Raw genomic sequence first — 22,621 nt, forward strand, 5'->3', positions numbered from 1 at the left:
CTCCATCCCAGCACCCCAGGATCATGACCTGAGCCGAAGGCAGACACTTAACTGACTGAGCCACACAGGTGCCTCAAGGAATCTGTTTCTAAAGAGTTCTTAAGGCTAAGAAATCAAAACACGCAGGGCACCTGAGTGGCTCAGCGGTTGAGTGTCTGCCTTCGGCTCAGGGCGTGATCCCAGAGTCCTTGGATTGAGTCCCATATGGGGCTCCCCCAGGAAGCCTGTTTCTCCCTCTGCCTCTCTCTGTGTGTCTCTCATGAATAAATAAAATCTTTTAAAAAATTAAAATGTGCATGTCACAATCCTAAGTATTCTCAGTTCTAAGAACTGAAACCAACTTGCTTTCCTGTCCCTGAGCTGAACAATACAGGAACCAGTCAAAATAACTTGGCTACTTGTCCCAGGACATACTCGTTCCTGGCACACGAAACTTCGAACTGCCAAAAATGGCTTTACCTACCGAGGCTCACTTCAAAGACCCCAACCTCACTGTGCCTAGCAATCCTGAACGACTATGTCATAGACTCTGCCAACCCCAACCAGTTTTCTGCTTTGCAAGATCAGCCCTGCAAATCACCGAGCCCAAGTCGAAAACCCTACAAACCTAAAAACTCTGCCCTGATTTCTCCACTTTGAGACACTGCTAACACTGCCAATGGGATATTCTTCACCGCAGCGAGTCTAATAAACTTAGCTTTGCTCAATCAGCATGTTGCCTCGTCTCTTGGGTGATCAACGCTTGTTGACAGGTGCCTGGTAGGGTACTTTTACTTTGAGGCTCTGCTACTTGAAGTGAGGACCGAGAAGGTTCCTGTAAGAGCACAGGACTCAGTCATGAGCAAAGGCTGAAGGAAGTTGGGTTAGAATAAAAATTTCTGTTCTCTCATTTATGGAAGGTACAAAACTAGAGTCTGGTTCTGTGCTTATGTAGAACAAATACATTTGCTTCTGAGGATCACAGATTCCAGCGTTTTTCTATCTAGAGGACAAAAGCAAGAAATGGCTATATTCAGATGTGTGTGTGGTGGAGCAGGGAGGGGCGGCATTTGTGGAAGTGGGAGCGAGCTCATCTGCTTTTAAGTCATTAAATGTTCTGCTTGCTGCTCCAGATTCAGGTGCCTGAAATAGCAGGAATTTGAGGACAGACCAATGCTGGCTTTTAATCCTTGGCTTTCAAGAGCATTATGGCCCAGGGGGTGGGTTGAATATTGACCCTAACAAAGATGTTCACGTCCTAACCCCAGAACTATGAATATATTACCTTACATGGCAAAGGGACTTTGCAGATAGGATTAAGGATTGTAAAATAGGGCGATTACCCAGGATTGTTGAGGTGGGCACAATTATTAACATGGGTCTCATAGAAAGGAGTCAGGAGGAGGAGGTGATGTGTCCATGGTAGCAAGAGAGTGGAGTGATATGGCACCAGCCAAAGAAATTGGCAACCTCTAGAAGTTGGAAGAGGAAAGGAATGGATTCACCCTGATTTTAACCCTGGAAGACTCATTTCAAACTTTTGAGCTCCAGAACTGTAAGATATTAAGTTCATGTTGTTTTAAGCCGCTGAGTTTGTGGTCATTTGGGATAGGACCAATAGGAAACCAATACAGCCCATAGAGTTAAAATGGCCATTGGTGGTTGGTTTGTTGGAAAAGCTCATCTGCCTTTAGCCTGTCTCAATGGACCCCAACACCCAACTTGTCTTTAGGATGCACGCTCCAGCCTGCTCTGCGCTGTCTAAATACAAAGCCTATTGGACACTGGCAGCCTCTTTATGCCCACACAGGGGCCCCACATCTGCCCCTCCCACGTTTACTGGTTGATGCCAATATAATGGTCCATGGGAGTCAGTTGAAAACACATTATGGGCAAGAAGATCTCATTTTCCTTAATATAAATCTAATTCATTGTGAGACCTATTTCGTGTCTATCCAGTCTGGGGTGCACAGTTTACCAGCTTAGATGTGGTCTTTCCAGGGCACATTTTCTGAGGTTCTTCTGTTTAGTTCATCTGAGATCCCATTAACTGAACCCACAGGACTCATAGACACACTTCAGGATGCCGGGCACTATTAACCATATGCTTTCTGAATTTATATAGCCCAGAATAACATAGGCTGTTTGGGGGGCCTCTAAAGTGGTCCCAGTGCAACACATTATCTAAAAGAAACACAATTTAGACCTTCAAGGTATAATGGCTAATGTAGATCCTTACTGCACCACAGGACTCTTAGCCAGACTTCCTAAAAGCCTTCCTCACTTCCTGTGTTTCTAGGTGGTCAAGGCAGCTTTTGCAAACCTCCCTTCTCTCCAGCTGCACTCCATAGCCCCAAGTTGGTTTTCTAGAACTTTCTCTCCCCCCTAGCCCCTCTCTCCTGCTTTTCCTGGATTAGTTCCCTGCCCTATCTAAGGTAAAAGCAATCCCTTCCACTTCTCCCACCTCCCACCAATTTTCCTCTCCCAGGATCCAGATGGACACAATAGAAGCTGAGCAACCAAGCCCAGAATTTTTTCTAACAACAACAAAAAATTCTTCCTGGGGAATTTGGGCAGAGGAAAGGCTGTGGATATTAAACATTAAATGTTTTTGATCCATGCAGCAAATGGGAAGTAAGAGAGAACAGACATGTGTTTGGAGGAAATTCTGGATGGAGGTGACACCTGTTAGTTTCCCCCAAGAACGACTTTTGGATACTTTAGGCTTTCCATTGAATCAGCAGTATTTGGCCAGAAGATGGCACTCTTTTAAAACAAATTTAGGCGGCCCCTCCATACAGGGGGCCGGAAGATAGTCTTTGGCGATACAGATCTCCAGGCGCTGAACAGGGCCCAGAAGAGGGCCCAGTGGAGAACAGTAAAAAGACTTAAAGGCAAACAATGCTCAATGGAGTCCTTGGACTTGATCCTGGACTTCTAGCCTCCAGAACTGTGAGACTAATTTCTGCTGTATATAAGCCACCCAGTTTACCCCATTTTGTTAACAGCCCCATCAGACTAAGACATCTTGTTATTTTGTAACTTCCTTTCTCTACCCAGTGAAGTATTCTCACTGATTTGCCACATGGTGATGCTCATGGAGGCTTGAGGACAAACTCTAGAAACTTCCCGTTAAATCTCATGTTCCCCCCCACACACCCCAAGCACTTCCTCTGCATTCATCTATGCTATGCTTTTCTGTCATGGCACTGACCAGAGCCATAGTGAATGTGTTCCTTGGCGTCTACACTAGACCTTGTGCACCACGAGGTTGGGCTCTGTCTTGTTCACTGCTGAATCCCAGCACGGTGCCTAGCAGCACATAGTCAGTGCTCAGTAAGCGTGTGTTGAATGACTGTCTGTTCTTCCAATGTCCCAGCCAGCCCCTTCAGGCTAAGGGACATACCTTGCATTTTACCACCACCTTGGTATAAAGCAGATAGTAGCTTCATAGTTTTAAAAATCCATCCAATGCTGATGCCCTGTTTACTAGAATTACACTGTAGTCAGCACAGATTGAACACTGACAAAAGAGCTGTGAGTTCAATCCCACTAAGAGGATGGGTTTGTTCCGATAAAGTTTGGCACTGGTCTTGTCAACCATGACATTGACATGGTGGCAGATAAGCATTGCCCGGGCTGGGCTGGGGGGTTAGTTCTTGAGGGAGATTTCTGGTCTAAGAGGGGCTTTGAAGGGGTTCTTTCCCCACCCTGGTCTTTTTGCCCTTCCAACACAGGCCTCTCTTACCTGTTCTAAATAGTTAGACAAAATGGTTGCTGGTCTTGGTGCCATTTCACAGAAAATCAAAGGCGCCCTAAAAGAATCTGTCATTTTTTAAAATGATATAAGACCAAAGCTTGTTTTACTTATCAGAGACTTCGGAACAATTGTGATGTGTGAGCAAAGCTTTCAAATGCTTTTCATTGCTTAACAATCTCTTAGGAATTTGAATATAGATACTGTTGAGAGAGGCAGATACTCACCAGGTCAGCCACAATCCCTACTACTCCCTAATATATCATACCTGCTACAGTTCATTTTCAGCTGCCTAACTCCCCAAAACATCAGATTTTGGGCCCCTGCTTATAAATGCACATCCCTCTCTCACCCCTGCATTTGATGTGTTGTTAGTAACCTGCTGAAGGGGTTTCTTCAATGAGATAGAGGTTGACTCACTTCCAGAGTTTCTTCCACTTATGAGTTTTTTCTTCTACATAACTAGTACAGAGGTACAACCTTCTAAAAGCAATTTCTTTATCTAACAGGGATAGGCTCACAGAGATAGCACCATTCTATCTGTAAAACCAAAGCTCAAGTTCACAACATCTTCTACAAGACAAAGGGCAACTGTATTCTCGTGGGGTGTAAAGTGGATACTCTGGGTGCCTCTCTCTGGATCCACCAGCTACTGGGAATGCAGGCTAGCTCAGTTCACTACAGTTCCTCACTAGGAATGGTTCTTGGACCTGCCTCACCCAACCCAAGAAGGCAGCTAATGAAGGCAGAGAAGCCAGATCCCCTATTTTAATGGGAATCAATTCTGAAGGGCCTTCCCAGCTCCCCTTTAGGATCTGCTGAGGCCTCAGCTGCAGTTCCTTTGTAGGTCAACTCCTGCCCACTCCTGCCTTGCTTGCTTCTTGAGAGCCGTCCCCAGAAAAATTTCTGCCCCGATTCTACATCTATTTGTTTCCAGGGAATCCAACCTAAGACAAGGAATGAAGCAAGATACAGGAAGGCTGAGTGACTTGCTCCCGCCATACCAATAGAGGCCAAAATAGACAGGAGTGCTGGCGGCAAATGTATAAATTCCGTTGTGCAGCGATGAAAAGAATTCTTAGAAGCCTTCAAGTGCAACCCACTCTCTTCCAAATGGTGAGACTGAAGCAGAGAACCACAGGGATATGCTCAAGGTATCATAAGCTTATTAGAGAAAGCTTCCATTGGACTCCACACTGATTGTGACCCAGTCAGGAACACAATACACTAGCAGTTAATCAGCTCCCAGGAAACCGTGATGGAACATGAGTCCAAGGGAACCAGGGGAACTTGGGGAGTCAGTACAAAGCATCCTTTTAAGCCTACCCCCCATTAACTCAAAAGAGGAGCCAGGTCTGAATCAGGGATGGTAGTGCACTTTATTAACAAATAAAACAGTACCATACAGAAAAATCATCACTTCAATGGCAACACATGCACAGATGTGTACTCCCACATGTAGCATTTGGGCACATTTCAGACGGAACATCCAGCACCAAGTTCACAATCAAACTAAACACAGTTTACAATCAATCCTTCGGTATTTTCTCTTCAGGGTGGTTCAGGTCCTCATCGAACAGTTGTGACAAAAAGATTACCTTTTTAAGTCTAATTCTTGACCTTCCCGTGGAGTGAGGCCAATGCTGCTTTCAGGACTGTGAAGGAGGTGCCAGGTTCTCTCAACTGCTTCAACTGCCTTTAGTTTCTTAGGGTGGGAAGAAAAGACCTATGGGATTATCTTGGTGCTGGACAAATAAAATGGTGGGAGTTCTCAGTTCTGATTTCCTCTCTAGGCACACCCAAACTAACATCCATTTTTAAGCTTAATCTATAGTTTAACAGGGCTGATCTCATTAGGGTAAATTAATTGGTTTTCCAAAAAAGTTTGAGAAGAGGGTAAATCAAGAGTCCTTCAACATTAGAGACTTAGATCTGTTAACAACCTCCTTACTGTTAAAACTGTTGCCAGTTAAAAAGTTTAAATCAGCATTTCCCAAAAGGTGTGTCAGAAACAAGTTAATCAGTAAGTGAACAGAAACAACTGACATAGATCAGGGATGTGATTTCTCCGAGCAGTTTGATATAATATGTGGCAACTCCTTATGGACTGGAGCATATCCAAGACATTGCCCAAACTCCTACGTTAGCTAAAACACTTTTCAATTAAAAAGTAAACACTGGCAGAAAAATAATGCTAAGCCCTCATTATCAGGATCCAGTGACTTGTGAATTTGTAAGGTTAATTATGTAATAAACTTGGGTTGATCTTCTCTGGCAATCTATCATTCCCATTCAACAGAAGACAGATTAGGTTAAGAGGCATTAGGAGATAATAAGGGTATGAAACAAAAATTTTAATATGGGAGCAGTATAAGAGAAATTCATCAGCTATAAAACAATCATATGACATTCAGCAGAGAGGCAAACACAATGGTATCACTTTCTTATAAAACATAAAATAATCAAGACACATAAGGATTGACCTGATGATTTTAAAAAAGTGAATCTGAATGTAGCTTGTTGAATGTGTGGATGTATGCCCATCAAAATTTTTATTTACAATTTTTAGTATAGCTATCTAAAATGAAATGCCTCATTCATCCATGATGTGGGATAGGGTGTTACTACTATCCACCTGTGTACCCAGATCCACTGAATCTTATCAACTGCTTTATTTGATCACATTGGTGTTTTTCCCCCAGACGCTTATATGAAAAAAAGTAGTCTTTTATGGCTGAAACCTCTGAAAGGAGCTTTAAAAAATCTGAGTTTTTAAAATGGGAAAGGCCAGAAAGATGCGGGCACTGTTCTGGGCCTGCTTTATTCCTCAAATAGAGAACTCAGTCTTCATATTAAAATCACTCAATTTCATGTCTGTTATAAACTTAATTGAAGCCAGTGAGGTTATAATATAAAGCCCCGCTTTCCTTTCTCTATTTGATAGTCTCAACAAATAGCAATCAGAAATTCATCATGTGTATTTCAGTTCCTATTTGAGAGAGATCAGCATGCTAATATTTACTCAAAGGTAACCTTGTCATTTTAGTTAACAGATCTGCCTAATTCTACTCTGGTCCTAAGGAAAAAGAAAAAAAATATGCCACTAGGGGCCTTCAGACAGACAAGGTCTACCTGAAAGGAGGAAAGTGCTTTCTTGAAATTGGCAGAGAAGGTTATCGACCATAGCGAGAGAAGGCATGTCTAGCCATCCTCCAGGAGGAGGAGAAGATGCCTCTTGCAGTTGGTGTCATGTGGAGCTCATCAGGAGGCCTCCTCGCAAATAGTCCTGCCACTAATTTACTCTGCTCCCCTGGAGAGCTACACACAAATCACAGCAAGTCAAACGAAACATTGGATTAGCTGTCTAGAAACTTCACAGGACTTAGAAGTGGCCAAGAGACCCCTGAGGCGCAGTCCGGAAGACATCCCTCAATAGTCTACACCTCCACTGCTTTAAAGTACTACTCCTCATCCAAAGGGGGAGCTGCTCACCCCCAGGAAGCTGCGAGCCCCTGGGCCCTGGACCTACACTTCTCTATTTCCTAAGGACTGGAAAGGACAGCCACAGTCTGGGCCTTCACCTACTCAACCACTACACACAGAAAGCGAAATGCTTCATTTCTGCTATCAACCAGGCATTTCGTGTTAGAGGAGACAAACAGGACACAGAAATGGTTTCTGATCAGCACTTCAATTAGACATCTTGAAATCAAGGACTTAATCACAGGTTTTATTCTACCAACCAATACAAGTTAGTCTACCCAGGCAAATAACATGATGGAGCTTGATCTTATTGAAATTAATGAGGTGATTCTTTGGGTTGATTTTACTTATGACACTGACTGAGACTAAACTTAAATCAGTGCATTTAAAGATGGTCCAATGACACAGCCTTTGTCGACATTTTGCTTTTGATGGTGCTGGGGAAGAGTAAGCAGAGAGTGTGGGGCTGAAGACTCAGGATCGTCTCAGCAGCCTGAATTTGTACGCCACAATCCACAGGGCAGTTACTGATGTGGTAAATCCAATGAGCTTCAGCAGGCCTGTCACCGATGGCAGGTTCCTCTCCCAGAAGGTGTGGGTGATTTCCATAGCTGGAACATCCTGGATGGATGAGCAGAGATCGTTAGCAGAGCATTCTTACTCGTATTGACAAAGGTGGGGAGAACACGTCTGCCATGTCAGTGCACGCGCCTGCCCTAGGGTGGCATCGACAATGACCTCATAGGCGAGAAGGTGAGAGGCAAGACTTTTACATTCAGTTACCAATCCATGGAGAAGAAGCCACTAAACTCACCTTTGATTCAGGTTCCTGGGTCTTCAGGTCTTTCTCTGACACCCTCCCGAGAGCATTTAAGACCTGCAAGAAAGTGGCCATGGTATGATTATGAAGTGAGCTTCTATAGTTCCGAGGGATGCCAAGGCCCCTGCTAGCCATAGAGGAGCCCCCACACCCAGGAGTGTAGTGAGCTGCGAAGTGGATGTACAAATTGATCAGTGTCAAGATGCAGAAAGATCCAGATGCCAAAAACACCACTGGAGGGTGACGTGGCTCCCTCCCTTACCTCTCTAGCTGTCCGTTCCCCAGCCTCTACAGCTCCTTCCATATAACCGCTCCAGTGTGTTGCCGTCTCAGTGCCAGCAAAGTAAATCCTGCCAAATGGCTGGCGGATCACCCTTTGAGAGAACAGAGAGGTCATGAGTTACCTGGGAAGGCAGCGAGGGTAAATGAGCCCATCGCTGCTGCCCTCATTAATCCCAGAGAACAGAGCCCAGCCCCAATCATTCCCAAAACTCCCATTTGGCTCTGCCAAAGGAGAAAGGCTCTTCCCTGTTCCCTGGGCCTGTGCCCAAGGATCTGAACTTTCAAGCCAGAGAGAATCAGGCTGTCAGATCATCAATCACTAAAGGTGATGCTGGCCTTTTCCGAGCCAGCCAGGATTAGAATACAAGCACACGCATGAAACCCACAATCGGATTTCTCTGTACTAGGTTTCCTATCTGTGGTCGATCCTGCTCCCTACACCATCTTTTCAAAGGGGTGCATTCTTCACAAGAGGGTATCTGGCAGCAGACACCAGCCATGCGGGCACTCCCAGGGTATCAGGAGGAACCACAGTGGCAAGTGGGAAGACAGAGATGAACTGCTTTCTAGCAAAGGATGGAGCCAAGGGATTATACATCTGTCTCAAAATAACCACCTCTGGACACAGTTAGCTTCTGTGGATTTATCTGAGGACAGGGAAATGGGCCTTCTCTTACAAAGGGGTCTCAGCAAAGAAAGCCATGGAAGGGCTGAGCTGAATGGGCAAGTGTCCCCTCCCAGCTTGTCGGCTTTGACCCCTACCATATCTGCAGCCACTTTCATACAGTCTCCTGAGTGGCACACCTTCCACCCTCAAAGGCCTCCACACCTTTTTCCAACTCAGACATCTTTGGTTTCATCTGTTCCTGACCCTGGTTTCTACTTCTAGGCTTCTACTTTGCCCTCAGAACTACCCCAGTTAATCAATCCCTCTTATCACTGACAAAGACTATTTGATTTCATGAAATAAACACAAAGAAAAAGCTCACGTAAGGAAAGGGTTAAGAAGGCCCTCTTTCTCTGTGGACATGTGTTACCTGGAGTTAACTTTCTAGCTCGGTTCCCCTGAGAACCTGACGGAAGGTATCATGCCAGGGAGGGTACCAGGAGACACTAGTTATGCCAAAATGCCTCCTGCCACACTGGTAATTGCATCTGGGCCAGGAAGAATGTCTTGCATTGCAAATACCCAGCAGGAGGCTCTCCCTTTGGGCTTCCCTGAGTGTCCTGCCTTGTGCAGCCAGGCATGTTCCTGGACAGACACCGTGCCGATGAGGCTGTTACAAGAGACAATGGCTCCTCTGGGGCAGGGGGCTTCGAAGCCAAGGTGGGCTTCCTGTAATCTATGCCAGGATCACCTTCTGCTCACATTTTAGCTGTCCACGCCAGGGATGCCCCCCACCCCCTCGAAGAGGAGTGGCTGCAGCAAGATGTCTTTAGCCCAACGTCCTTAGGTATAGCTGCTACCCAGAAGCCCAGGGGACTCATGTGAAACTGAATGTCTAATTGAGCTCAAGCAACTGCAGCTTGCTGTTCTCACACAGATCATTGACACCTGAATTCCTCACAGGTGTTCTGCTACCGTTCTGGGCACTGAGAGCAATTGTTCTATGTACAGATATCCAGAAATACACATACTAACTACCCGGGGCACTCACAGAATGCTACTATTTCTAAAATTCCCATCCAATTTCGCTTATGGGTTTAAGGTCAGTGCATGGCTTCGATGAATGGGGACAGTGTCTGGCCAGTACCTTCCGTAGTGAGTCATGATCCCAGGGGGGAAGTAGGCGGTATAGCAGCCCCCGGAGTACTGCTCCTCGCACCAGTTCTTCTCTTCATAGTGTACGGGCTGCATTCAGTGGGGGAGAGAATTCCAAAGAGAAGACAAAGTTGAAATGCTACCAGCCAACCACGAAGGCTCTCGTATATTTTACCTTAACAAGTTTATGTTTAAAAAAAAAAAAAAGGTGCCCCTGGTTCTTTCTGTTTCATTTAAGGGGAAACCTGACAGGACCAAGTAAATGGCCTGTGGTAAGATAGCAAGTGACAAAACATGTGTACTTTGACTTTTTCAACCTATTGACGAGGGGAGACATGGAATATTCCAATATCTGGGAGACAGGGTGTTGCCGTGCAGACTCTGAAATCTTTAGACTAAGTCTTTGGGGAAACCCCCTCAACAATCAAGTTCAGAAAAAAAAATAAAAACAAAAAAAAACAATCAGGTTCAGGAAAGTGAATGATGGGAATCCTGCTAAAATGAAGACCATTAAAGATGAGCAATGGTTTCCAAGAGACATGGGAGAACTTTCTCTGAGTTTTTCCTTAACAGTCTGCAAGTTTATTATTTGAACAGTTCAGAGATAATCCCCTGAAATAGCCTCCAGCTAGCTAATAGGATCTTCAGACAGAATTTCATTCCCATCATCACTTTCAGTGGCAGATTGAAAGCACCGAAATCCCTACATGAGCTGCGAATTGAGTCTACAGATGGAAAAATCAATTAGTGTGGCTTTGACCTGAGAGAGTCTAGATTCCACCCATCCTGTCAAGTATACACTAGTGCACCCTCACCAACAAATGAGGATGTACTTAGGATTTTACCTCAAAGCAGTCAGTTGGTTTTGACAGGAGGGCAGGAACTCTGTTCTGGGAACTGATCTCACTCACTCCAGAGATAATACCTGTGACTCCAGGCCCTGATTGCAATTGGCTACCAGTTATCCAGGGAATAGTGAAACAGCCCAAGAACTGCTGCATCAGAAATTGCATGCACCTGACGGCAGCCTTCATTGGCCTTTTTGTGACTGAAGTTAATCCTCCAGTAAGCATATCCCTTCATAAGACTCTCTTCATAAGACTGTCAGGAAACCAGACTCTGCTTTGCTTTACCACTTAGAGCAAACAGAGCAGAACCTTCTAGGGATTAAAGCTGAGGGTTTCTTACTTGTAAAGCTTCTTGGGATCCTAGCACTTTGGCATAGAGCTCACAGATTTTCCTCTTCCTATAAAGAAGAATTTTTAAAAAAGTTAAGGAAGTAATAACTGAGGAGTATAGAATAAACACGGTGAGTTCCAGGGCTTTCACCAATGAACCAGATGTATTAAGGGGAAACTAAAATCACTGGTAACTATACAACACGAACAGTTCCATGAATCTTTGCACTCAGATTAACGTTCTATGCCTCAATATAGTCATTTGACTTGAAAATGCATCGGAATTTTCCTTTTACATTTTTGCCTCTTTTACTGCCCAATATCATATATGTTCAAGATTCAAATGAGGAAAGTAAGATTAGATTAAGTGCAGGAAATGATGTTAAATCACTTTCCTAGAATATGTAGAATTCTAGAATATTCCCTGTTATGTCTATAGACCATAGGACAGTGTTTTCTTATAAGTTTATATTTTTATTGGTGTTCAATTTGCCAACATATAGAATAACACCCAGTGCTCATCCCATCAAGTGCCCCCCTCAGTGCCCGTCACTCAGCCACCCCCACCCCCCGCCCACCTCCTCTTCTACCACCCCTAGTTCGTTTCCCAGAGTTAGGAGTTTCTCATGTTGTCTCCCTTTCTGATATTTCCCACTCATTTTTTCTCCTTTCCCCTTTTTTATTCCCTTTCACTATTTTTTATATTCCCCAAATGAATGAGACCATATAATGTTTAGGACAGTGTTTTTTAACTATCCTCTATTTATGTTTTAAGATTTATGAGCATCCTCTTGCAATCTCTCTCAAATAAATAAATAAATAAATAAATAAATAAATAAATAAATAAAATCTTTAAAAATAAAATAGGGGAGCCTGGGTGGCTCAGTCAGTTAAGTGTCTGATTTCAGCTCAGGTCATGCTCTCTGATTTCAGCTCAGGTCATGCTCTCTGGTCCTAGGGATTAAGTCCGGTGTCGGTGTGTCGGTGTCAGACTGCAGGCTCCCTGCTGAGCCTGCTTCTTCAGAACTCTCCCCCTGCCCCTCCTCCCACTTCTGCGCACACACACTCTCTCTCAAATAATTAAAAAATAATAATAATAAATAAAATAAAAATATGCTAAACCATGAGAGGCCTATCATCGTTCTACTGTAGTCATTGTCGGTAACTTGACATAATGGTCTGTGTACAGGGGTATCCAGGAGTGGCATGATGTGCTACATGATGCTACTTCAGACAGTCTTTGGCTGCCTTCATAATTCATTATATAAATGATTCTCACAGAACATGACATGCGGTAGGTCTTAAAAATCAGTAGCTTGGCTCAGCGGTTTGGCGCCGCCTTCGGCCCAGGGCATGATCCTGGGGCTCATGCCCTGGGCTGCGTCGGGCTCCTTGCATGGAGCCTGCCTCTCCCTCTGCCTGTGTCTCTGCCTCTGTGTGTGTGTGTGTCTCTCATGAATAAATACATTAAAATTTTTAAAAATCAGTAACTTAAATGATCTAAGCACTTCTTGAAACATGTATTTTTAAAGTCACAATCACTCTTGGTGAAATTAAAAAGTGCTAATTTACTAAAATCACTCCTTTTATAAATGAATGGTTCAATTTCAGGATTTGTTTGACCAGGTTCACATTGAACCAGTTATGTGCTTTGGTATTTACTTTCTTTAGTCTTTATAGAGTTTAAACATTGAAACTGCTCCAAAATACTTGTTATGCACTAATAAACAACTGGAAAAAATTTGCTACAAAATGTGGCCAAGAGTTTAATTCAAATCTGAAAGTCAAGTACTGAAAGCTGAAGAGAAAAATGGCCAAAAATGAGAGGAGGGGAAAAGGATGGGAGAGAAGGTTATATGCTTACTAGTAACAAAAGAAACAGGAATTTTTTTTAATGAAAATTTTATGTCACCAATTTCATTAGAAAACATTTTTAAGGGGACGCCTGGGTGGCTCAGCGGTTTAGTGCCTGCTTTCAGCCCAGGATGTGATCTGGAGTCCCGGGATCGAGTCCCACGTCAGGCTCCCTGCATGGAGCCTGCTTCTCCCTCTGCCTGTGTCTCTGCCACTTTCTCTCTCTGTCTCTCATGAATAGATAAATAAAATCTTTTTTAAAAAAACGCTGAATGAGGGGGCGCCTGAGTGGCGCTTCTGCCCTTCCCCACCCTGCTTGTGCCTGTTCTCTCTCAAATAAATAAAATCTTCAAAAAAAACCCCAACAGAAGGGGGTGCCTGGGTGGCTCAGTCAGTTGAAGGTCTGCCTTCGGTTCAGGTCGTGATCCTGAGGTCCTGGTACTGAATCCCACATCAGGCTCCCTGCTCAGTGGGGAGTCTGCCTCTCCCTCTCCCTCTGTCACTCTCCCTGCTGATTCTCTGTCTCATAAATAAATAAATAAATAAATAAATAAATAAATAAATAAATAAATAAATCTTAAAAAAATAAATAGATAAAATAAACAGAATGAAATCTAAAATCTAATAACCTACCTTGCAGTTAATTTTTCACTCATGGACAGTAAACCACTTATAATAGAAATGAAGTCATTATTTACTGTATTTCACAGTATTAGATGAGTCAAGGATGAGTTCATACAAATCCATCAGGAAATTATCTTCTCCATCCCTTCTTCCCATTAAAATGTAAAATTTTGGGGAAGGTAATAGAAGTCAAAAATGTTAGAGCCTGCTGATCTGTTAGTTCGGCTCTAAAAATAATAGAACATATTTTAAATGATGGCCAAAAGATGTCACTGTGCAAATTGCTTATAGCTGTATTTACGCACTGGTTTCTAAACCTGGCTGCTCGTCATAATCATTTGAAAAGCTTGTTAAAAAATACAAAATACTCAGGCCCCACTCCTAACCTACCAAATAATCTATCAGCCTCAGAAAAAAATGTATTTTACAAACATTCTCTGGCAGATTTTTGACACAGTCAGTTCTGGGAATCTTGCTCCAGTCAAAGACACATTCAGAGTTCTAAGCGTTTTTTGCCTTACAAAAACTTTCGAGAAGTTCAGCCACCATGTGGAATCATAACCAAACGTCTACATCCAGGCTGTTATTTATTTTACTATTAATAAAGAAGGAAAGCAGGAAATCCAAAAGAAAATGTCAAGCTAGGGCGGCATAATGGAAAAAAGTATGCATTGGAGCCTAGGCCTGTCTTTGTCACAAGCTAGCTTGAGAAACTTGGACAAACCATTCCCTATTGCTGGAGCCCCATTCTTCCTCTTTGAGCTAGTGGTTCCCTTCCTGAAATCAGACCTCACAGTAGCTCAAGTGAACAAATTCGTGTGCAAATGGGAGAACTTCTGCAGCCTGCATCCCAAAGTCATCAGAGTAACTCTCAAACCAAGGGCTGCTTGGGGATTTCCTGCTTAATTTTGTGTGTGTGTGTGTGTGTGTGTGTGTGTGTGTGTGCGTGCAGGCGTGTGCGCGTCCTGGTCCTCTACAAAGGATTTAGGGCTACCCTCAAGAAAGGAAGCCCAGAAATTCCAGAGGCAACCCTCCAACTCCCCCAACAGCAAAATGACTGTTTCCAGATAAGAGTTCCCAGTAAGATTTTATCTGAACAAAGGAAAGGATTCCAAGGCAAAACATAACAAATACAACAAGCCAGAAAGAGAAAGGGAGAAAGGAGAAAAAAAGCCTCTGTCCTCTAAAATGATGGTTTCATACGAGGAAGCTAGTAGGAGAAGGGAACATCAGAGCTGTATCCTAGATAATCAAAGGGGGATCATTTTATGTATACAAGTTGACCCACATGCATGGATTTGCTTTTCAGAAAAAGTACACTCAGAGAACCTTGGAAAAGGGATAATGGTCTTGCAGGGTGATCAGGTTTCAGCCTCTAAAGCTTTTTGAACAACTATTTCCTATAACTTTTCTCCATCTACCCTACAGGGAAACTCTACCTCTCAACCCCTGTAAAATAAACACAAATATATAAAACTAAATTAATTACCCCTATGGGCCAGCACTGAGTCCAGGGGACTGTCACAAAAAGGTTGCTATGGTGACAAAAGGTTGATATTTTGGGATTTTAAGCCTATTGGTGAATTGTGGTGTTTTCATTGATGCCATCATACTTGTTGGTGCACAAGCCCAATATAAAGCTAAGCTTTTACGTATGTTTCAGATGTCACTTCTTACCTTATTTCTTTATGGAGCTTGGCAAGTCGGTCAGCTTTTCGGGCAAGTATGAAGCTGGAGAGAGAGGGTACATTTGAACGATTAGGTGACAGGAGAGTTGCCTCCTCTTTTTAAAATGTTCCTGCCTCCGCCTACTCAGCATTGATGAACTCTCCCACGCACTCCCATTATTTCCCTCTATTAGAGCAAATGCCAGACTGTCTTCCATCTGCCTTGCTCCAAAACCCCTCTAAACTGTGGGCTCCTAAGTAACTGGTCACCTCCCACTCAATGTTTTACCCCCAAAGTTCAGCGTGGTTCTTGGTATATAGTTGGAAATCAAATGTTAGTTGAATTAATGTTGTGTTAAATGATATCCTGGTAATTGACTGCTGCCTTCTGCCAAATACTTGATAAAAGCTGCAAAACCAAATCTAAAAAAGCAGTTGTAGTAGATGCCATGGTGGGCCCCCCAGATCCCTCTTTATGACTAAACACTCATTACCCTCAGCTCAGGGCTAGACCCTTCCCCCATCCACTGCATTCTATAGTAGAGGGCTGCCTGGCTCAAGGTCCCACTCCTCCCCAGGGTGACAGGCTCTGGAGTGCAGTGGGTATGAAAGTCCACTCAGTGCATGACATCTCTGAAGGGCCATCACAGTTCTAGAGCTCTGAGACCTTCCGCTGGGGACAACACTGGAGCCCAAACTCTCCCTCTGCGCGATCCTGATTCATTCCCTTTCCCCACAGGGAGCAACCCCAGCGCACACTGAGGAACCCCTTGTACCCAAATCTCCATCTCCAAGTTGGCTTCTGGGAAACTGACCTAGCCCAGTCCCCAAATTCAGTAACTCAGTAAAACTCAGTTATAATTTATCTACAAATAGTGATATATTACTGAATCACATGTATGTTTTAAAGAATTGAATTATGACCAGAAGTCCTTCCATATGCTATTAGTAGAAAGTGCTCAAAAATCCAAATGAGCTAAAGGACAAGGAAATTACTTTTGCATTTAAAAACAAGTACTACACTTTGATTTCTTTTGTTCCAGACCAAAAAAGACAAGTAGATAAGGACTGAGAATGCAAGAGCCAAAAACAGATACTTCGACTTCTCCCTCACCCTCAAATTAAACTGCTCCAAAATTTGATTGGCAATTCCTTCGGAGCTGTTATTCGAGATCATTACAGGAAGCAAAGATTACAAAATGTATTTGCGTTAATCTAGAGAACAGCATTTCAGAGGAATCTGTGGACTACTTGAGACATTTGAACTAATGAACTTTATGGGACATAGTCATAACTTTGCTTGATTTAACACTTATGTTATGGCTTGCTAGTAATGATTCTGGTTAAATTTTAAGTTTATGTAAGAATCAGTCATTTGAGGATTACACAGGACTTGAGTGAAAACCATCAGTATCAGATGAAACATTAAATGATTTCCCTGAAAACCTTTTTAGATCCTGGGTGCTTCTTACAACTCCTTTTCTAAAGGGCAGTTAGTGTTGGCCATTCTGGTGAGTGAGGTTTTATTGAGGAAATTAAACATACTGGCTTTGGGCTGGGGACATTTCATGGCTCAAAAGTACAAGGTCCTTTCTAGTTGCCAAAAGGTACTAGTATCACAAACACAGCATTGGACAATTACCACCCCGTCGTTAAGGGTTTCATTGCCCAGAGCAAAGAGCAGGGTGGAGACAATGCAGTGTCAAGGCAAGAGCAGGGCGTAGGCAACTGTCTAGATAAAAAAAAAAAAAAGATTAGAGTATCACTTTTTAGGAACTGCCTAAATAACCCCATTCCTATCTGGAAAGCTGCTGCCATACATGTTCTGGCTAAAAAAAGCTGAAGACAGCCCAGGAAGGCAGATGCCACAATATCTAACTCCCAGGGCAAGAAGAACATCCATGTCCTTCCATCATCCACAGTTGGATTGGTCCTGAGTGTCTCCTGAATCTATTACATCAACCCTCGGTTTTCTTCTGGCACACAGAAGGTGATGGCAACCTGCCCACAGCCTGTATCCTTTCTTGTCCAGTGGGGTTAGAGTTGAAGAGGATGTGCTGTTCCTCTGATTATTAGGTTGTGGGCACCCGCCCTTCCCAGGGAGGCTGGTGCTAGTTCTGGTATTTTGCAGCCAGAGAAGCGGTTACAAAATGTCTTGTGGAAAAAAAATGTCTTGTGGGCAGTCCAGGAGCAGAGCCTGCTAAGTCTGGCTGGGGTCATGGGTCGCCTTCTGGTTTTGTAATTTCCCTGCAGTGATGCAATGTGCGTGAGTTTGACTCTCCCAAGGGTGAGGGGGAAAAGCGCTGGTCTCTGGAAGTCACTTGGCTGTTATAGAAGCCGAGCTCTTCCGTTGTAATGTGCTAGAATAAACAGCTCTTTTATATGTGGAGCTTTGAGGAAGGGTCAAAGGCAGGACAGCGGGGAAGGCGGAGGACTCCTTAGCCAATTCCTTTGTGAAAGCACTGCTTCATTCTCTGGACTCCCAGCCCCCCAAGAGCAGAGCAGGTGGGGGAGGGGTGCTGGGCAGAGAAGAGGAAAGCTCTCCTCTTCCAGACACAGAACCAAACCCTGGACGATCCCTAGTGACGGACAGCTGTGGAGTGACCTATCACAAAGAGTGACACCCACTCAAGGCCTGGCTCTTCCTCAAACTGCATTTCCTCACTGCTGATCGGTATTATATCCCTGGGTAACAATTAACATACTAACGTTTGCTGTGTAACGATGTTTGGAGTGCAGAAAAGGCTACAGCCCAGAAACCCAAACTTTGAAAGGTTTTACACAGTAAAATAGTCAATTCTCATTCTAGATGACTGTGGACATTCTACCTCTGGGCGGGGCTGTCTACCATCCGCCTGTCTAGCTGCTTCCTTCGCTCTGTCCTCAATAGCTTCATGGGGGAAAGAAAGAAATGAGCACGAGTTCAAAATAGTGTTTTTGTAAAATTTCCCCAGTGTTTTGTGCCACATACAAAACATTAATATTTTAAAACATGGAAATGATATATTTCTGTCGTGTTATTTATGATCACTTGAGCTCAATTCCATATGCTCTGCCAGCATCCACACCAAGACACCAACACGATTTAGAAAACGCAAAGCATCCAGCTCTAACTTACCCCATGATAGCGGGCAGTGATCCATCTGGCTTGGTGTCATCCAGGGTTATTGAAATTGGAGCTTCCTCGTCTTCAATGATCATACAGCCACAGTAATCTTAATAAGGAGAAAATCCATAGGAGATTAAAACTGACCTCAAGAAAAATTTAGGGAAAAAATTGTGTATATATACCTATACACACATATACATACCCAAACATAAACTCTTTTGCTAAAAGGAAGGCAAATTTCAAATATTTGCCCCAACTCTAGAAGATATTTCCTTACTAAATACACACATTAACTATACAAGGATGTCTGTTGACTCAGAGACGTAGAAAATGACCCATCCCAATGACTTTTAGATAAAAGTCATTGTATGACCAATGCAGGGCTCAAGTTGTAATGTGGCCCCGGAGACCCAGAATACACAGTTAATAGAGGTCTGCATCAGAGGGAATCACCCTTAGGAACCCATGGAAGAAGGTGGGAGACAGAATCCTTTGAATAGGAGCAGGTTTACCAACAAGAGCCACCATATCCACCCAGGCCCTGCCTCAGCTAATTCTCGCAACTTCCTGACAGCAGGTCTTGCTGTTACTATTCTACACAAGAAGACTGACGCTGAGAGGTAGTATCACACCCAAGGCCACTCAGCTAAGTAAGCAAGTGAAGCCCAAGAGTGTGGGTACTCTTCCCACAGTACCCCTTTGAGTCACTCTGCTCACTTAGAGTAAGTGGCAGGACATATGCCAGGAAGCAGGGCAATGGTGCCTCCGCCACTTGGTAGGATCTTTTCCTTCCCTCCCTTTCATTGACAGTAAGTGCTCTTGAGGTCATTCGTAGCCTGGGGCTGTGAAGAGATGGACAGACTGAGATTTCTGGCCCTTTCTCTACAAATTTAAAAATATTTATCTTTGTAGTCTTTTTTCCCGTTCAATGTCTACTATCAACGTCTACTAGAATTGAAGGTCCCTAAAAAGAGTGGGGTCCCTTCACTTAACGCAATTTAAACAGGAGGAAGCACAGCCTACCCTTCTTCTTCCAAAAGGCCTCCTTGTAATACATCATACACTTGATGATAGCTCCCATTGGAAGACGCTGAATTAACTGATTTCTCTCTGATGGAAGCTCTGGTCTGAAGTGGATCTTGGCAGTCAAAGTTGGAGGGATGGCACTAATCACGTATTTGCACTGAAAAACAGACATAGAATACCACCCTCAGACCTGTGAGTCTCAGTCTGTACAGATGGTGAGAAACATCATGGTGATCATTTAGAATGACCCTGAGCAGTAACCACAATACAAACTGAGGCCACACTCACAGACAGGGCAGGCGAATCATAAATGGTAATTTGGAAGGTGGAGCTGAAAACCTACCAGCACAAATTATACCACTGCTTGGATTATATTTTGGTTAGAAGCCGCCAAAGACACGAGGCCTATCTAGTATGTGCTCCTTCTGACTAGGCTGAATTACCTCATAAAGTTCATGATTCAGTGTCTCTATGATGATGTTGTCATCTGACTGGTCAACATAGGTGACAGGGCGCTTCAGCTTGACTCTGTCCCCAAGGCGCTCCATTATCCGTTCACTCACTTGACCGGATCCTCCCACAAACTTCCGTTCCTATAGAAGAAGGGAGGCAATGAGGACTAGAAACACCAAATCACCAAATATTGGTCGTCAATAGGTCAGAAAGCAAAACACAGGTCAAAAGAAGCAATGGGGAATTTCTAAGTATAAACACACTTCCAAGATGCAACTGGTCCACACTGGCTAAAGCTAAGGGTTAAATGGCCAATAACTCTTGTGGCCACAAGAATTTAGGGAGTTCTGGAGACCTCCTGAGGAGAGGAATTATTCACTTAGTGGAGAAAGACTCTACACCTTGCACTATGGGACAAGAGCCTGTCTGGACCGAGCCGACTTTAAGTACAGTGATTTTACTGGTTCTGGAAGTTTTTGAAAATCAGTTGGTCGGAGTCACTAAGCTCCTCCCACAGAGCTAGACTAATTTTACCCACCTCCCCACAAAAGGAAGGAACCCAATTTCCGAAACCTAATTATTTCAAAATGAAACATTCTTTAGCTGTGAACTCATCTCCAGGAACGAGAAAAAGGAAAGGAGAACTTTTGGTTTCAGACAAGTCTGTTGATACTATTTCAAAAATTCACAGTTCAAATTCACTCACGTTTCCAAACACGGGAGTGGTTATTAAGATGCCACATTGGGTGAGGGCAAAACCACAAATGAAGTTAGAGGGCGCAAACGAACTCCATACCTGGCCTCCATTGGTCACCGAGAATATCCGAGTGGTACCTCCGCACTGCTTCACATACCACAGGAACCAGAGCGCAGACACCTCGTGGGGCTCAGAGGTCACATTGATATTCACAAAGAGGGATGCAAACCTCCTAGCAGTCCTGGTCATGCAACAAAAGTGGCAGTCAGGTGTAAATACAGACATGCTGCCCAGAACAGCATCTTTTTCTTCTTTTAAAGATTTTATTTATTTGAGACAGAGATAGCCCAAACAGGAGGAGCAGCAGCGGGAGAGGGAGAGGCAGGCTCCCCAGTGAGCAGGAAGCCCAAAGCGGGACTGGATCCCAGAACCTTGGGATCATGACCTGAGCGGAAGGCAGATGCTTAACTGACTGAGCCACCCACACACCCCGGACAGCATGTTTTTAAAACACAATTTAGTGTGGTTAAACAGCATGTGTACTGCATCTGGGGGAAAAAAACAAATCTCTGAAGGAATACATATTTTAACTCCTGGTGAAAATAAACTTTTCCTCTGCTTTGAGGCAGTTACAGGTTAGCTCCAAATATATTAATTTTGGTACAGTCTAAAAACAGTCAATATGCTTATGAGGGATCATTAAGGATACAGTTCTCATTTATTTGAACAACTGTCCTCACCCTGGTCTAGTCTAACGTCCCTTACCTGGGTTATAAAAGTGATGGCTCCTCCTGGTAAATCCCTATCTGGTTTATTATGACTACAGCCCCTTTTGATTCTTTGCCATTTACAGCCAATGATGTCCTTTGACAATGCAAAACAAAACAAAAACCACTTGCCACAAAACCCTTCAATGGCATTCATGGCAAGACGCAAAAATCTTGAATGCGGCTGTTCTATCTTCCACCATCAGCCTCTCAACCAACTCTCTGCCAGCTAATTACATTACTTTCTCATGATATCCTTAAGAGTCCAGGCACACTGTCATATCATAACAAAAACATATCAATTTCCCATCTCAAGGCCTTCAAGAGCTGTTTTCTGTTCTCTCTACGTGGAAAATGCCATCTCCCACACCATCCACCCTTTCTATCTCCCACCATTCACAAAGCTCATTCCTGGAAGATACCACCAATCACACTATTCGCGCCTCCAGCCTCCCCCATCCAGTGGTCCGTTACCGGAAGGTACCATTCCCCTAACAACATTCACTTTATATCTCCCCTATGCCTGGCTCATTCCTGTGATACCATCCCCCAGCATCACTCCTCTATACTGTCTACACTCATCTACTACACCTCATTCCTGGAAGTTACCTGCCATATCATTCACCCTTCCAGTTTCCTCCCTCAGTCACTGTGGCTCATTCCTGGATAGTATCATCCCCTCACAACATTCTCTTTTCCTGTCTCCTCCATCCACTATGGCTCATTCCTGGAAGATACTGGGTCCAAACATCATCTGTATTCTGGTCTGCCAATCCACAGTCACTGTAGTTCACGACCAGAAAATACCATCCCCTAAACCATGCATCCTTCCTGTAGCTACTATCTCCCCCCCACCTCACCCCAATACCTGAGTCCCTGTGGTTCCTTCCGGGAAGATACCAACTCACAACAGGCCATCCACCCTTCCTATTCCCCAACATCTACTATGGCTCATTCCTGGAAGATACCATCCTACCAAGCCACAAATCCTTATTGTCTTCCCACATGCACTGTGGTTCATTCTTGGAAAAGACTACCATCCCACATCATCTCCCCTTCCCCATCCACCCTCAACCCTGTAGCTCATTTCTGCAAGAAACCTTCCCAACACACCAACCACACCTCCAGTCTCCTCCCATTCTACAATGGCTCATTCCTGGAAC

At 43.9% G+C, this 22,621-nt stretch overlaps 1 protein-coding gene across 1 annotated transcript in view; it reads right to left on the reverse strand.

Moving 5' to 3' along the window:
* Window positions 1-5,092: 5,092 nt before the first annotated feature.
* The window catches only part of LOC144308396 (amine oxidase [flavin-containing] A), a 70,220-nt gene continuing 52,691 nt past the window's right edge, over window positions 5,093-22,621 (reverse strand). Inside the window, exons 6-15 of the mRNA XM_077888791.1 lie at window positions 20,791-20,932; window positions 19,985-20,134; window positions 19,539-19,698; window positions 18,525-18,621; window positions 15,417-15,470; window positions 11,272-11,329; window positions 10,076-10,173; window positions 8,302-8,413; window positions 8,034-8,096; window positions 5,093-7,840 (exon numbers count right to left, since the gene is read on the reverse strand). Coding sequence (XP_077744917.1) covers window positions 7,694-7,840; window positions 8,034-8,096; window positions 8,302-8,413; window positions 10,076-10,173; window positions 11,272-11,329; window positions 15,417-15,470; window positions 18,525-18,621; window positions 19,539-19,698; window positions 19,985-20,134; window positions 20,791-20,932 — 1,081 coding nt within the window. The 3' untranslated portion in view covers window positions 5,093-7,693. The remainder of the gene's footprint in view (window positions 7,841-8,033; window positions 8,097-8,301; window positions 8,414-10,075; window positions 10,174-11,271; window positions 11,330-15,416; window positions 15,471-18,524; window positions 18,622-19,538; window positions 19,699-19,984; window positions 20,135-20,790; window positions 20,933-22,621) is intronic.

This window comes from Canis aureus, chromosome X (assembly GCF_053574225.1).
Source record: "Canis aureus isolate CA01 chromosome X, VMU_Caureus_v.1.0, whole genome shotgun sequence".
Classification (NCBI taxonomy): domain Eukaryota; kingdom Metazoa; phylum Chordata; class Mammalia; order Carnivora; family Canidae; genus Canis; species Canis aureus.